This window comes from Pleurodeles waltl, chromosome 1_2 (assembly GCF_031143425.1).
Source record: "Pleurodeles waltl isolate 20211129_DDA chromosome 1_2, aPleWal1.hap1.20221129, whole genome shotgun sequence".
Taxonomy (NCBI): domain Eukaryota; kingdom Metazoa; phylum Chordata; class Amphibia; order Caudata; family Salamandridae; genus Pleurodeles; species Pleurodeles waltl.
Window position 1 is genome coordinate 297080969 of NC_090437.1, and position 14921 is coordinate 297095889.

Below are 14921 nucleotides of genomic sequence, written 5' to 3' on the forward strand. Positions count from 1 at the left end.
CAGTGATGTGATAAAAGATGTCATGAGTGCTGTACTATCTGAGGTAATTAGCAATGCATGGCGAGGGCGTGAGTTATAGTTACCTTAGGGCATGAGTTAGAGTGGCTTGAAATAACTCTTGACTATAATAGCTGAATTTCTATGGTTTTGTATGTTCAAAATGTGAGCCTAACTATAACGTCCCTGTAACCTTGGTTTTTTAAGTGAATTTCCATGTTTTTAAATTCTGTTTCCTAACTATAACGTCCCTGTAACCTTTGTTTTTTCAGTGAGTTTCTATGTTTTTTTAAGTGTAAAATAGTTTTAATTACTATACGTTACTCCAACCACCGCCGCGCACTGCCTTTGGCTGTGCAATGCACGGGTTGGCAGCATGGTCTGGCCTGTTGCCAGGCCCTGCGGCCAAACCCCTATAACCACCCAACCCCGCACACCAACCACCTATACCCACCCACCCCCATGTTGTGCACGGCCAAATGGGGGTTGGGTCTCAGCAGCAGTTGGCAACATAGAACCCACTCGTCTCAGTCACTACATGAGATATTGCACTCAAAAAAGCAAGAATGCAAACACCTCCATCAAAGGTTACAGATAACTTTTCAAGGTGGAAATGCAGAAAAAAACCACTTTCTTTGCCTTGACTATGAGCAAGAAATTAGGATGATTAGTATCTTCCAGAAGTGGACCTTGAACTTGGACATCTGCTTTGTTTATATGTGTAAGTGCTTTCCGTTGAGGTTTGATTTCTGTCAAATGACCATCATGCCAGAATGAATCCTGCTCAGCGTATTTATCTGAGAGGAGGCCATCATTTTGTGCAGTGTCTCCCCAACTGGACTAATGTCTAATGGGCAATTTGTAAGTGCTAACTCGTTGTGTATATGTATAATACATCTTCTACACTACAGTTCCTTAAAGGACACCATGGTAATGTCTCCAGTGACCTTGTGTGTGTAACTTTGCCAATGTTATTGTACCTTTGAATGTGTCCGTCAGACAAAATTTCAAGGTGGAACTGCAGATCTGAAGTTCCACCTGAAAAATGCATTTATTTCATTTTTTTTAACTCTAGGACCATGGTGGGAGCCTTAAGGGCTCCGTAGTGCCAGCTGTCTCCTGTCTCCTGCTCATTGCTTTAAATACCTTTAAATAGCAGCACCCTGCTTGCAGGAGCAATGTTTGCATCTCGTTCCCTGCACTCATGTTAGCCTGCAGGGAAAGAGAGGAAAACTCCACTTTCACTCCTGCTTGCTGAAAGTGGAGTTATGTTTGCTTTTGCTTGGTGGGAGATGTCAAATCCTGCCAAGCAAAAGCAAACATCTACCTCAGGGTGGGCACCTCAAGAGGTAGCAGGAGACGGCCCTGGGGGTGGCAGTACCCAGCGCCATGTATGGCTCCAGGAGAGGGGCTGCATGGCCCCACCTCCTTCATTTCAATTTGGCCCTTGGGAGGTGATGGTCCCAGGGGCCGGGGGTCCATGCAGGACCCCCTCCTTTTTACATATTGCAGACATAGGCAGATAGTAGTCCCTGATGCTCCAGGGGGTCCCAGTGGCCCCCACCCCATCTAATTCAGTAAATTTGGCCCCGGGGAGGTGGTGGTTCCCAAGATGCAGCGGGGTCTGCATGGCTCCCCACACATTTAATATTTGTAGCCCTGGGTAGGTGGTGGTCTCTGGGGCCTGGTAGGAGTCTGCAGGGCCCCCATTCATTTTATATTATTTGCCCTGGGGAGGTGGTGGTCCCTAGGGTTTTGATAAGCCTAGGAGAGAGGCCCTGCATCCCCATCCTATGTTTTGTAAATGTCCTAAGAGGCAAAACGAAAGGCAAGCACGGGAGACCAATTGCTTTCTTTTTTTTAATTTTTTTTAATCCACACCAAAATTTGCGAATATTCGTTATTTTGGCTGTGAATTAAAAAGAATGCTTTTTAGCCCTGGGATGTGAGGGTTGGACCAAAGCTAGTGGGTTAGGGGAATGGTACCCTGCCCCCTTTTCAGTTTTTTTAGACTCGGCTGAAGCCGAGTTTCAAAATGGCGGCCAAGACTTCCTATTTGAAGTGTTGACAGCCAATCAGATGTCTGCACAAGACTGTGACGATTTGTGAAGCCTTTGCGCCTCTTTATATACAAATTTGGTTTACCTTGAATTTCTCTTAAACTAGTGAACAGATTTACACCACATAACAAAAATACTTCATTATAGACCACAAGCTACCTTTCTGACAAATTTGGTGTAATTCAGTCCAGTTGTGTTCAAAACCCCAATGGGAATTAACATGGGAAATGCACTTTTTTGACCCCCCAAGCTTTTTCTCTGCCCCTGCTTGACGGATCACCCCAAAACTTGCCATGCCCATCAAGATTTTTGGGCACACTTTTTTTGGAAAATTTCATGAAAATTCATCAAACAGTGCTAAAGGTAAAGGCAGTTCAAAAAAAGCTTTTCCTATGGAAACTAGCTACCTTCTGGAGACCGCCAAGCAAAAGAAAACAGCTTCCTCCTGAGGGTGGGCAGCTCTGGAGGTAGCAGGAGCCGACCCAGGCCATGTATGGCTCCACCAGGGGGGCTAGGCGACCCCACTCCTTTGTTTAAATTTGGACCTGGGGGGGTGGTGGTCCCAGGGGCACCAGAGGGTCCGTTATGGACCCCTTCCTTATTACATATTGTAGCCCCAGGGAGGTGGCAGTCCCCAGGTCTTGGAAGGGTCTGAGCGGCCCCCATCTAATTCAGTAAATTTGGCCTCAGCAAGGTGGTGGTCCCCTGGGTGTGGGGTGGGGGGTCTGTGGCATCTCGCACATTAAATAATTGAATCCCTGGAGAGGTGGTGGTCCCTGGGACATGGTGGGGGTCCACAGGGCCCACCATTAATTTTTGTTGCTATTTGCCCCAAGGAGATGGTGATCCCTCTGTATATTTGCTACTGTAGTCCTGGGAAGATGTTGGTCCCCAGGGTTTTGATAAGCTGTAGGAGAGGGGCCCCTGTGTCCCCAACCTATATTTTGTAAATGTCCCCGGGATCTGGCCCACCTTGGGTCAAAGTGAAAAGAAAGCACAGGAGACTGCACTTGTTTTTTTTTTATCCACAGCGAAATTTGTGAATTTTCTCAGTTTTCACTGTGAATAAAAAAATGCTTTTTGGCCCTGGAGGGTCCCTGTGGGACCCCTGGCCCAGGGCTAGGGGTTTGGGGTAATGGTACCCTGTCCCCTTTTCTTTTCCTTTTACTTTTTTTGAGACTCAGCTGAAGCCGAATCTCAAAATGGCTGGCAACACTTTCTGGTTGAAGCGTTGGCAGCCAATCAGATCTCTGCATGAGATCGGGAGGATTTGTGAAGCCTTCATGCCTCTAGATATACACATTTGGTTTTCCTTTATTACTCTTAAACTAGTGAACGGATTTACTCCAAATAACAAAAAGGCTTCTGTCTGGACCAAAAGCTACTTATCTGCCAAATTTGGTGTAATACCGTTGAGTGATTTGGGCTGTAGTCGTGTTCAAACTCCTATGTGAATTAACATGGGAAATGCACTTTCTAGCCTTTGGTGGAGGCCGGTCAAGTGGTTACAATGGCTGAAAAGATAACCCAGCTAGAAGCATTCCTGTATTTGAGGCACATAGAGCAAGTTGGCTCTCTTCCATTGTTTGGCATGTGTGAGGCAGTCCAGGACCTGAAGGCAGTTTATGTGGTTAGCAGTCATCTTACTATGTCACTGAGATCAGCATGCATATGTTAACCAGTGTGGTTGTAAATGATAAGTGAGAGGTTTATTTGTATGCATTGAAGTGGGAGTAAAAGGACAGATCATTGGGCATTATTCAAAGGCAATTGACACATTTTAATAGGAAGGTTCAGTGGTGATCCTTGAATAACTCCTGCTCCACATCACGATGGGCAAGTGAGCTGAGTTAGCTTGTTAGCCTAAGGGAGGTTCTAGTGGGTTCTTGAGAACGTTCTGAGGAAATGGCGTTTACTAGTGCGTTAGTCAGATACATTTTCTACGAGGCAAAGTATCTGAAAGGGAACTCATTAAATATTTCATGGCTGCCATTGCGTGCCAAGCAAGTCTGACTGCTCTAAGATAATCCATCAATTGCCTTGCATAGCCCCAAAATGCTAAGATTTACCACCAACTTGCCAGGACCAGTAGTATGTCCATTGATGGCACTTGGCAAACAAATGGTTAGAATTACCACCAGGGTGCCAGGCTCGAGCCAGCTCACTCGTTCAAACACACATTAGAGTTGAGAAGCCAAGCAAACAGCCATCTGGGCTCCTGGTAATATATGGCTTTGCCTCGACCCATGTCCCATGAGGACTTCTGAGCTAAAATGGAGCTGAGCCATGCATACTCAGGCACTCTTTTTCCTTCCTTGTTGCAGTGTTAAAAGGCAAAATCGCTAGGTGCTGTCCAGCGGAGCACACAAACTCTAATAAAAAGGTGCTTCTCTGGTGTGGCCGTGCATTTCTGAAGACGAACGGAACTGCAGTGTGTATGCCATTCCTTTTTGTTTTGTTAATCAACGTAATTGCCATCATTGAATTTCCGACCCTCTCACTCTTTTTGTGTAGGGTAGTCAGGGGCAGGCAGTGTTAATAGCATTAAAATATGACCCTGCCTTCTTTTGCACTTAACTTTGTTCTTGGTTCCAGTGGGACATTTTGCCATTTAAAACTTATATCATGTCAGGTTGAATTAACACGTCATTTTTGTATTACTTAGTTTTCTAATTTAGGTCATCAAACAATTGAACTCAAAGCATTGTCCATTGGTAGTAAATTGGAGAAGGAGAAATTTATTCATTGGCAGATTTGTATAAGGAGTAACTGTGGAGACTTGTGCTCAAATCCCAGCTTCTCCACTTCATCAAAGTGTGTAGTCATAAGCAAATTGGTTTACTTCACTGTGCCTCCTTTTAATTGAGCATCATATCTGGGACTACCTTGAAGACACACACGCTCGCCCACTCTTATTTTGAGAATTTGTTTTTTTAACGTAATCTCATCTCCTCCTTCAGCTGTTTCTTCGCCAGTGCTGCTGGTCAGGTGAAGTGGCTGTGGTGAACCAACACAGATGCACTGAAGCAGAAAACTGAAAGCTGGAGACTGCGCAGTGCAAACACCCTGCTGATGCACTGTGCAGGCTCCACTTTCAGTTAACTGCCTTCAAGCCTCTTGCTTTTTCACTCGATCCTCTTCCAATACGTCACAGGATGAGGTGGATTCTGTGAGGTATGCTGATCCCTACCAACCCCCTGTTGAAAAGCAGAGGTGATAGGCGGATTGGCATGTTGCCCCATGCATTACAGAACTGAAGACGGAATTACTGGGTCTTCTGTTGCCAGTGACAATGTAGCGCATCACAAATGGGAAGGCCTAGGAATGGCGGGCTTCGAATGCCAGCGCTGGGCCTTCACCAGGCCGGACAATCTGTTGGATGCAGGTGGCTTTATGCAGAAGCGCACCAGCCATCAGACAGACTGGGCAGCCCCATTTGCTTGAGGAATAATAACCGCTTAGTTGCTATGACTATGATAGAAGCAAGCGTTTGCAATGCAATAGGTCTCGCATTTGCCTGAGTTAGAGCTATTAGTGTAAATGCATACCTGGACTTTTCTTTTCACATAAATTGGTCAACCCTGCTGCATAATTTGGTCCTTTCTCCCAGATAATTCCAGTGGCCTTGCATATAAGTAAAGCAATTACATTCTTCCTCTTTCTGCAACAAAAATGAAAACAATTGCCATTATTTATTATATTTACATCACTGACCAAACTTTGTGTTTCCTGGGAAAATGTTTGCGAGTACCTATGATATAAAGGAGCCCTGCTTTCGGCCTTGTTGCTTTGTATAGTCATGCAGTTCCTCTGTAACTTGCTATATTGTTATATTGTAAGGATGGGGGTACGGTATACCACATTTCAAACCATAACACCAAAGAAGCAACAGGAGCAGCCTCACACCAAATACTTTCAAGAATACAAAAAGTGAAATACCAAAGCTTAGAGAATCTGGGCAGATGTTAGCCAGAAAGCTTTACTGACACCAAGATGCAACAGATTAAAAAGTATTTATGGGACCTCGCACACAAATAAGACCAAAGAAGGCCCCTAAAATAGGAAACGCATGTTCAAATGGTAAAGGTGAAAACGATAACAGCTTCAACAAAATCGTGTTAAATAAAATATTTGATAATAAGGCATGTTTTTGTTAGACCGGTAACATCAATGGCCCGATATAAACATATTATAGATGAGAAAAACTCATGCCGTTTAGTAAACGACAGCTGACCAAGTATAACACATCCCAGGTCACCACTAGATGCACTCTACCCAAAAGGGAATCACTCTCTCGAAATAAGGACAATCAAAGCAAACAATGTGTAATGTCTTACTTCCATTAACTCTGCATCATTAAAGAGTCACCTGCTCTGCATCTTTTTTCTATACCACTCAAAACTGAAGTACTTACAATTAAGAGGAGTAACATTTCAACATCATGTGAACATATCTCTTGCAGACATCTGCATTTATTATATATTTGCTAAGACAATAATAGATGCTTGCGTAAGAAAACTGACGTATAAAGTCAACACCCACTCATTTTGGGGGTGAGTGGGATTTAACCATAACTGCTTCTGAACGCAAAGCAAACCAGGACTGCTTATGTTCTGACCACATTAAACACGAACAATACAATAACAAATGTAAGTTCACACTGCACGCTGGTTGGGACATTTCACTGAGTCGCCTTGCTCACAGTAAAGCTGCAGGCTTGAAACTGCATACAATTCGCATCCCAGGAATTCAAACACCACGCCAGGAAAGGAGGGAACTTACATATTTTTAGCGCCTTTCTTGCCTTCTTTAGTCAGCCTCTTGTTCTTGCAGAATGCCATGTTGGAGCTTATGGAACAATAGAGGAGGAAAAGGGTAGCCAAGTGAGACTTAAAGAGCCTCTGCTGAGGAATACTCAGGAAAGGTATTGTCGGGAGAGCAGAGTGACCTGCAGCATCACCTGGTGACAGGAGGATGAATCACATCTCTGTAACTATCAAGAGTGGTTAAAACCCATTAAAAACAAGCAATGGCAAAGGAAAAGATACAGCCGTGTCATGACGTTTATGACATCATCGAGCATAACGTGAGGCAGCCATCTTAAATTGGAGGAATATGCATCAAATATTGTAGTGGTAGTGATTTTCTCGACACATCGGCAGCACGTAAGGAAATCAGTGTAAAGATTTTGGTGCTCACGATTGTCTTTGTGCAGCGGCGGGAGAGGGCAGAAACAAGTGCCCTCATAAAAGCCTCTACCATTTGACCTTGGTTTTTGAATGCACAGCACATGTAAACAGAGAAGAACTTGATTAAGAGCCCTGTTTACAGAAACAGACTGGAGCTACTAAAAACATCCAGCGCTCTGGTCAAACGCTCTTAGCCTAGGAAAAAGTAGTCACTAAGCACATGCTCCATTGGCACAAGTGGAAGGGTACAAGTACTGTGACCATGCTCCAGGGGAGTGCACAACTGAGGAAAAGGTGGGACAAGGAGGTAGGATTGACCACTAGCAATCAATTATTTTTTAAAGACACTAAAACAAACCAATGAAAAAGCAGAGAGCCTACAAAGAAGTATATACTAAAGTATATATAAGAGGTCTCGAATGCTCGACCTAAAAAGTGGCAGAACGCAAGGAGTGTGGCGCCTTGCTACCCATGATAGACCACTGCATAACAGTGTCTCATATTCTGCAGATATTATCTAAATGTGGGGGTGGGAGATTTATGGTCCACTGTGTTACATTCTGTTGAGAGATCAAGGAGGATTCCGCTGAAGGTCTGACACTGATCCCCGGCATCTTTCAGGAAGTTTGATTGTCACATCATTGTGCCTGCTGCAAGAGACTCAAATAAATCATCACACATGTATGCAGCAGTCATTTCACAGAAATACTATATCAGTGCAACATACATAAAATGCATCAACATATACAATGTGAAATTAATTGTGAAATTTAGAATTTAAGGTAAATATCACATTCACACCACCACATGTGAATGAGTGTGTGAAGCAACAAATATTGTACCAAGCTCATCCAGGCACAGGTGCATTTAGTCTTTGTGTTGAAGCATTTTCTTAGAATCCCACACTTCCACATTTGATTATAAACTATAAGGAACACATAGTTTACCTAACTGTGTTAATGTAAACCAATAATGTTTTTTACAGACCCTGAAGTGCATTTACAGCCTTTTACATTTGTATCAATTGTAATAGCAAGATGCCAACATGTGTAATACTCAGCACCTCCATCGTCCCTTGGGCATGAGTTTCACACATGTTGCACAGTCTCTTGTTGCGCATGGTTCAGTTGGCTGTTTGAGTGGAGTTCCACACTGGTGAGTGAGCATTTTTCTAGTATGATGACATTCAGTTTTGTTCTAAAACCCGCAATACTTTGGTCACCAGAGCCTTCAGAATTATAGCTCTCAAGGCTCTTCTTTTTGCTTTGTGTGTTGTTTCTAGGGACCCATTCCATGTTACACTGTACATGGTTGAAGGACATTGTAACAATGCACAACTAGAGCAAAAGGAGAAGGCTGAGTGGATCCTCTATCTGCCTATCTTAAAGACGAAGACATGGTTGGAACAGGTAGGTTTCTATATATTTAAGAAGCTGTGTGGGATATGGAGAGGCTTGTTATACAAGGCCTTCGATGTCCGAGTTTGGTGGTCGAGACAGCAAATCAAAGCGTTCATCTCACTATCTTGTGTTATTCTTCATTGACTTGTTTGTACCACATTTTCATTCCAAGTGTTTGTGGTCATGCCACTCGTTACACTAAATATTGAAAAATTGTTGTTTATTGAATGGTACCTGGGAAAAGCTAAGTGCTGTCCGGGCTCGTCACATTATTGCAGGATGCAGTCATTAACCATCCTTCTATGAGACCACCACATAAACCTCTAAGTTTGTAGTGACATTGTGACATCATTAAGGTTTTGTGTCATCACCTTGTCTGCCTGGTTACCACTGGAGACAGCCTCTGTCTCCTGGTGTCTCAGTGCATGTTTGGGATGGAGGCTGCAGGGCCCTCCACTCTGGAATCTCCTGAACAGTATTGGATGCAATGCTAAGGAAGAAAAGGGATAATGTCCAAGTTTGGGCCCAGAGGATGTTACTGTGATGAACATACTAACGGAAATAGGAGAAGGTAAGATGTGTTTCATTTGATGAGGTAAAAACCTAGCAAGAGCAACGTGAATCATCATTATGCCATGTTGTTTCAATTTCGGTCATCTGTTGACAGTCCTGTTTTAGTTTGTTAAATGTTATTTGATTTATCACAAAACAACAATTCAATCAAACAAATGTAGTAGCATACAAACATCATTAAAATAATGATGTATAGAACGGTGTCCTCTAAACTATAATCTTGTTAACACAAGAGTATCAATTTCCCCACGTTTTTTTATTTATCCTGCAACTAAACTTGGCAACGTGCAATTGTAATAGAGCATATAGCACATAGATATTTGCAACTCTTTGGGTTACCATGCGCGTTGTGGCTGGCCTCTGTGCACTTTAGAGTGTGTGGTCAGAACATGGTGGCTCTTAATGCTATATAGACATGTCAGAAAAAAAAGTATTTCCTGTGCCTACATAAGGCTTATCATTGGAAGAAGTGTCAACCTGTGTGAAAATGGACAGGTGATTCACAAAACCGGGTTTGTATTCCAAAGTAATCTATAAATGCTAAATTCCACTACGAAACCCAAACACTTCTTACTTTTTGAGTATGTATAAACGTGCGAAATGTCTTTCCCAAGCTTATATACACATTCATTCATTAGCACTTTATTTATATTTTTCAAAATGTACATTGACTGACCATTTGTCTTAACCCTAAACAAGAATTGAAGTGGAATCAATGTTAAGTAAAACTTAATTGATATAGACTTCACTGGAGACCTACAAAACATTGTTAACTTAATAACTAACAAAATCTCATTAATGAAATCAGTACAAGAAAATGAAACTTTTAAAGAATTGAATGAAATTAATACAAGGGGAATAAGGCTTTAAACATGTTTAAATGTTAAAACTAGCACCACCGTACATACAGATAAACTGAAGGCAATGTAAATTTCCTATTTATAAATACTTTCCTGCTTAGTTTAAGGTTCCATCCAAACTGCTCATCAGTGAAGGGCATTACGATATCTTAGTCGTTCTTTCCCATGCTCTCACAGAGGTGTTGGACACATAGGGGCAGATTCATCAATATTTCATGCAACAGAACGCAGAAAGACACCTTGCTCTGCTGTGTGAAAGGAAAAGGGCAGGAATGTGCCATATTTAACATTATATGGCACATTCTTGTCCTCTCCTTGCACTGGTGCATTTTTGGCTGCCCTGTGCCAACGCAGACACATTTGTGTCAAGGTACACTTTCCTGCATAAAAACAATCCTATGAGGCTTTTTCCTCAGAATGCATGAAAACAAGGAGAAGTAAACATATTTCTTCTTGTTATGCCCCCCCGGGAAGACGTAGCATTTTGACACATTCCCAGGTCTACTACTCATGGTAAATCTGGGAAAGCGCCAAAATTCATGGGTGGATGCATGGGAACACCCACACCCTACCCATGGAACGCCTTCCTGAGGTAGAGTAACACAAGGCAGTGACTTGCATGGCCTTGCATTCCTCCAGATTTACCAAGCACCACAGGGCCAGGCAAGGTGGCCTTGCGTGGCTTGGTAAATCTGACATTAGTGTTGTGTTGCCCTTGGTTACCTTGCGTGACTCAATGAAACACTAATAAATTTGGCCTACACTGTCTGGATAACTTTGAAAGTGCTAGTAACCACTGTACCCTCCAATTCTTCTTCTTCGTCTGTGGCAATAGAATATTTGTGTGTACACTTTTCCTGCTCATTCAGACAACTGAGTGGTGAGATGTGCAAATTTGCAAATTGATAAGTTACCTGCTTACTAATGAAAGTACTTTTGTATTTACTGATTGTTTAGGCACTGAATAAGCCATCCGACATACACTCTCAATCATCCTTGCATGTGTACATCCATTAAACAGTGATTCATTCTTGTACGCAGCCAGTTACACAACCACAATAAAACACATACACAATATCAGCCACATACGGAAGAAAAGATAAAATAATAATATAATAGAGAAAATATGCTGTCACTTAGAAATGTCAGACATTATGCTTGCAATAACAAAATTAAACAAAGCAGCAAATGGATGTCTTGCAATGGTATTGTATGTAGTGTATTGATGTTTTATAGTTCCATCAGACTGCCATGTTTAGAACCGTGTTGCCCATTTGCATTTGTAAAAACATTGAATCTGTATGGATAATATCATTCCATGATGGTCAGTTAGTTTATATGCAGCTGCTGTGCATGTTGCGGTACACTGCAGATTAAGTGAGTGGCAACCAAGCAGCCAGTTAGCACAGTCTTTGGAACTGTAGAATGCTTTATATAACATAAAAAGAAAGTAAGAAAAGGCGTAAAAAGACACCTTTAAGTACAAAATGGAAAACAAAAGGACTGCCCGAACTGCATTTGCACAGACGCGCACTCATTCTCAAAGGAATGTGCACTTTTGACCAAACAAATATTATCACTCACAGGACAAGAGAGACACTGACTGAAGTGGGTTGACCAACTGTTTTATTCTGTATTGTTATACCTGGCATCCTTATGGTGGTCCTACCCCAGACTTTTAGCATTTACCTCCTGTTTTGTTGCTGTAGTATTTTGACTGGCCTTAGGACTCTAGCACTGGTTAGCAGTGATAAAGTGCTCAAAGTGCGTGTGCTTCTCCCCTAAACATGGTAACATTGGTGTATTCCTAACTGACATATTTAATTTACATGTAAGTCCAGTGTAAAGTGGTATACCATATACCCAGTGCCTATAAATTAAATGCTACTAGTAGGACTGCAGCACTGATTAAGCCACCCACTTCAGTGGCACTGTAAACATGTCTCAGGCCTGCTACTGCAGAGCCTGTGTGTGCAGTCTCACTGCCACCCTGACTTGGCATTTAATGATCTTACCAAGCTTTAAATCCCCATTTTCTTACATTTAGGCACACCTAAATTAGGCCCTAAGTAGCCCACAGGGCAGGGTGCCATGTAAGCACAGGGCAGGACAGGTAAGTTTGTCATGTCCTGATAATGAAAAACTTCCAAAGTAGTTTTTCATCACTTTAAGGCGTGCCCCTTTCAGAGGCCAGCATTGGGAATTCCTTAAAATACTTTTAAGCTGTAATTCCTGATCTGCGAGGAGTAGCTGCATCATGTTCAGTATCATTGGAATAGTCATGATGAATCCTCTTTATTGGTAAAGCCTGATTTATTTTTACTATTTTAGAAATTCCACTTTTAGAAAGTGCAAAATGAACAGCTGATGGACGGAATGTAGACCAAATCAAACATTGAACCTCAGTCACAAATCTGGGTTTAATCCATCAGTTTTTTTGCTCACTATGCCGTTTTAGTTTGGACCCAGCCATATGCAAATCAGTCTTGACCCTGTTCCCCATGGGAACAGTTCAGCCCAAACTCCCAGGCCAGGTCCTCCCTGGACCAGAAACAAGCATCCTTGGACCAGTTTCGTGGTGTCACCCCTCTTCAGCCAAGCTAGCTTGAATCTGGTGGCATAGTGAGCACGGGACCCATGTCTGGGCATATTCTTCCCATTTGGGGTGACAAATTAAAAAAGAACAGTTGATGGACTGAATCTAGATCAAATCAAGCATTCACCCCCAGTCACAGATCTGGGTTTAATCCATCAGTTATTTTGCTCACCATGCCATTCCAGTTTGGACCCAGCCATATGCAAATCAGTCTTGACCCTGTTCCCCATGGGAGCAGTCCAGCCGGAACTGACAGGCCAGGTCCTCCCTGGACCAGAAACAAGCATACTGGGACCAGTTTCGGGGTCTCACCCCTCTTCAGCCAGGCTAGCTTGAATCTGGTGGCATAGCGAGCACGGAACCCACGTCTGGGCATATTCTTCCCATTTGGGGTGACAAATGAAAAAATAGAAGTTGATGGACTGAATCTAGACCAAATCAAACATTCACCCCCAGTCACAGATCTGGGTTTAATCCATCAGTTATTTTGCTCACCATGCCACCCCAGTTTGGACCCAGCCATATGCAAATCAGTCTTGACCCTGTTCCACATGGGAACAGTAGAGCCTGAGCTGACAGGCCAGGTCCTCCCTGGACCAGAAACAAACATCCTGGGACCAGTTTCGGGGTTTCACCCCTCTTCAGCCAGGCAAAATAACGATCGATTAAACCCAGTGAATGGGGGTGAGTGTTTGAAAAGTTTCACCACTCTGTCCATCATTTTATTTTCTGATATTGCCTTGTACGCACTAAGTGGCTGGGGTATGCCCAGACGTGGGTCCCTTGCTTGCTGCACCACCGGATTTAAGCTAGCCTGGCTGATGAAGGGTGATACCCTGAAACCAGTCTCAGAATGCTTGAATCCTGTCCAGGGAGGACCTCGCTTGGCAGTTTGGGTTGTCAAGACTGATTTGCATATAGCTAGGTCTGAACTGGGGTGATGTGGCAAGCAAAATAACAATGGATTAAACCCAGATCTGTGACTGGGGGTCAGTGTTTGAAAAGTTTCAACACTCCGTCCATCATTTTATTTTGTGATATTGCCTTGTGTGCCCTAAGTGGCTAGGGGTTGCTCAGATGTGATTCCCTTGCTCGTTGCGCCACGGGATTCAAGCTAGCATGGTTGATGAAGGGTGATACCTTGAAACTGGTCCCAGAATGCTTGAATTCTGTCCAGAGAGCACCTGGCTTGGCAGTGCAGACTGGACTGCTTCCATAGGGAGCAGGGTCAAGCCTGATTTGCATGTACTTGGGTTCAAACTGGGGTGGTGTGGCAAGCAAAATAACAGTGGATTAAACCCGGATCTGTGACGGGGGTGAGTGTTTCAAAAAGTTTCAATCCTCTTTCCATCATTTTGTTTTGTGATATTACTTTTAGAAAGTGGACGTTTCTCTGCTCTCACTGCCCCCTATGTCTCTGTCTCAAATGCATGTCTAAGCTGGTCTGGGTGACAGCTACACATGTGCAGGTAACCACAGCACAGTGTACTCAACTGTATTTGCATTCATCTGCATACGGATTGGTCTTCATGGGGAGGAAATTGGGAAGGGCTCACACTTACACTTCAGAGGGTAGTGACCACAGTCCACCCAAAGGGGCTGATCAGTTCCCACTGATAGTCTGAGGCAGGAGTTGAGCTGAAAGGGGGACCTGTGCACTTTACAGAAAAGTCTGAGGCAGGCATTGAGCTGAAAGGGGGACCTGTGCACTTTACAGAAACCTTTTGAAGTCATCCCCCACATTAAAAACACTTTCTAGTACAAGTACTGGGTCTCTGACCCACTCATGTCAGTACACTTCTGGACTCAAAGAAACTTTGCTGCAGTAAAGACTGCTGTGTGCCAGGATGGCCACTCTACCAAACTTGACTGTTCCTAGGAACTGCTGCTCTTCCCTGTTGCATTGCCCTACTAACAGGTGATCTTTGCTGTGCACGCCAAAGACTAAAAACCACCTCTGGAGTGTCTCCACTGACTTTCTGACTTGCTCCCTGTTCTTCCCTGAGGTCTCAGAGACATCATAGACCTCATCACTTCGTAGGATCACCAACAGGACTTCACACTGCTGAGGGACTGATGAAGGGTGATACCCTGAAACTGGTCCCAGAGTGCTTGAATCCTGTCCAGGGAGGGACCTGGCTTGGCAGTTCAGGCTGGACTGCTCCCATAGGGAGCAGGGTCAAGACTGATTTGCATATAGCTTCGTCCAAACTAGGGTGATGTGGCAAGCAAAGTAACAATGGATT

General features: G+C 43.5%; 1 protein-coding gene across 1 annotated transcript in view; it reads left to right on the plus strand.

Moving 5' to 3' along the window:
* Positions 1 to 14921, plus strand: part of LOC138254106 (broad substrate specificity ATP-binding cassette transporter ABCG2-like) — a 319412-nt gene that overhangs the window by 22867 nt on the left and 281624 nt on the right. Inside the window, exons 2-3 of the mRNA XM_069205808.1 lie at positions 6891 to 6981; positions 8529 to 8655. Coding sequence (XP_069061909.1) covers positions 6891 to 6981; positions 8529 to 8655 — 218 coding nt within the window. The remainder of the gene's footprint in view (positions 1 to 6890; positions 6982 to 8528; positions 8656 to 14921) is intronic.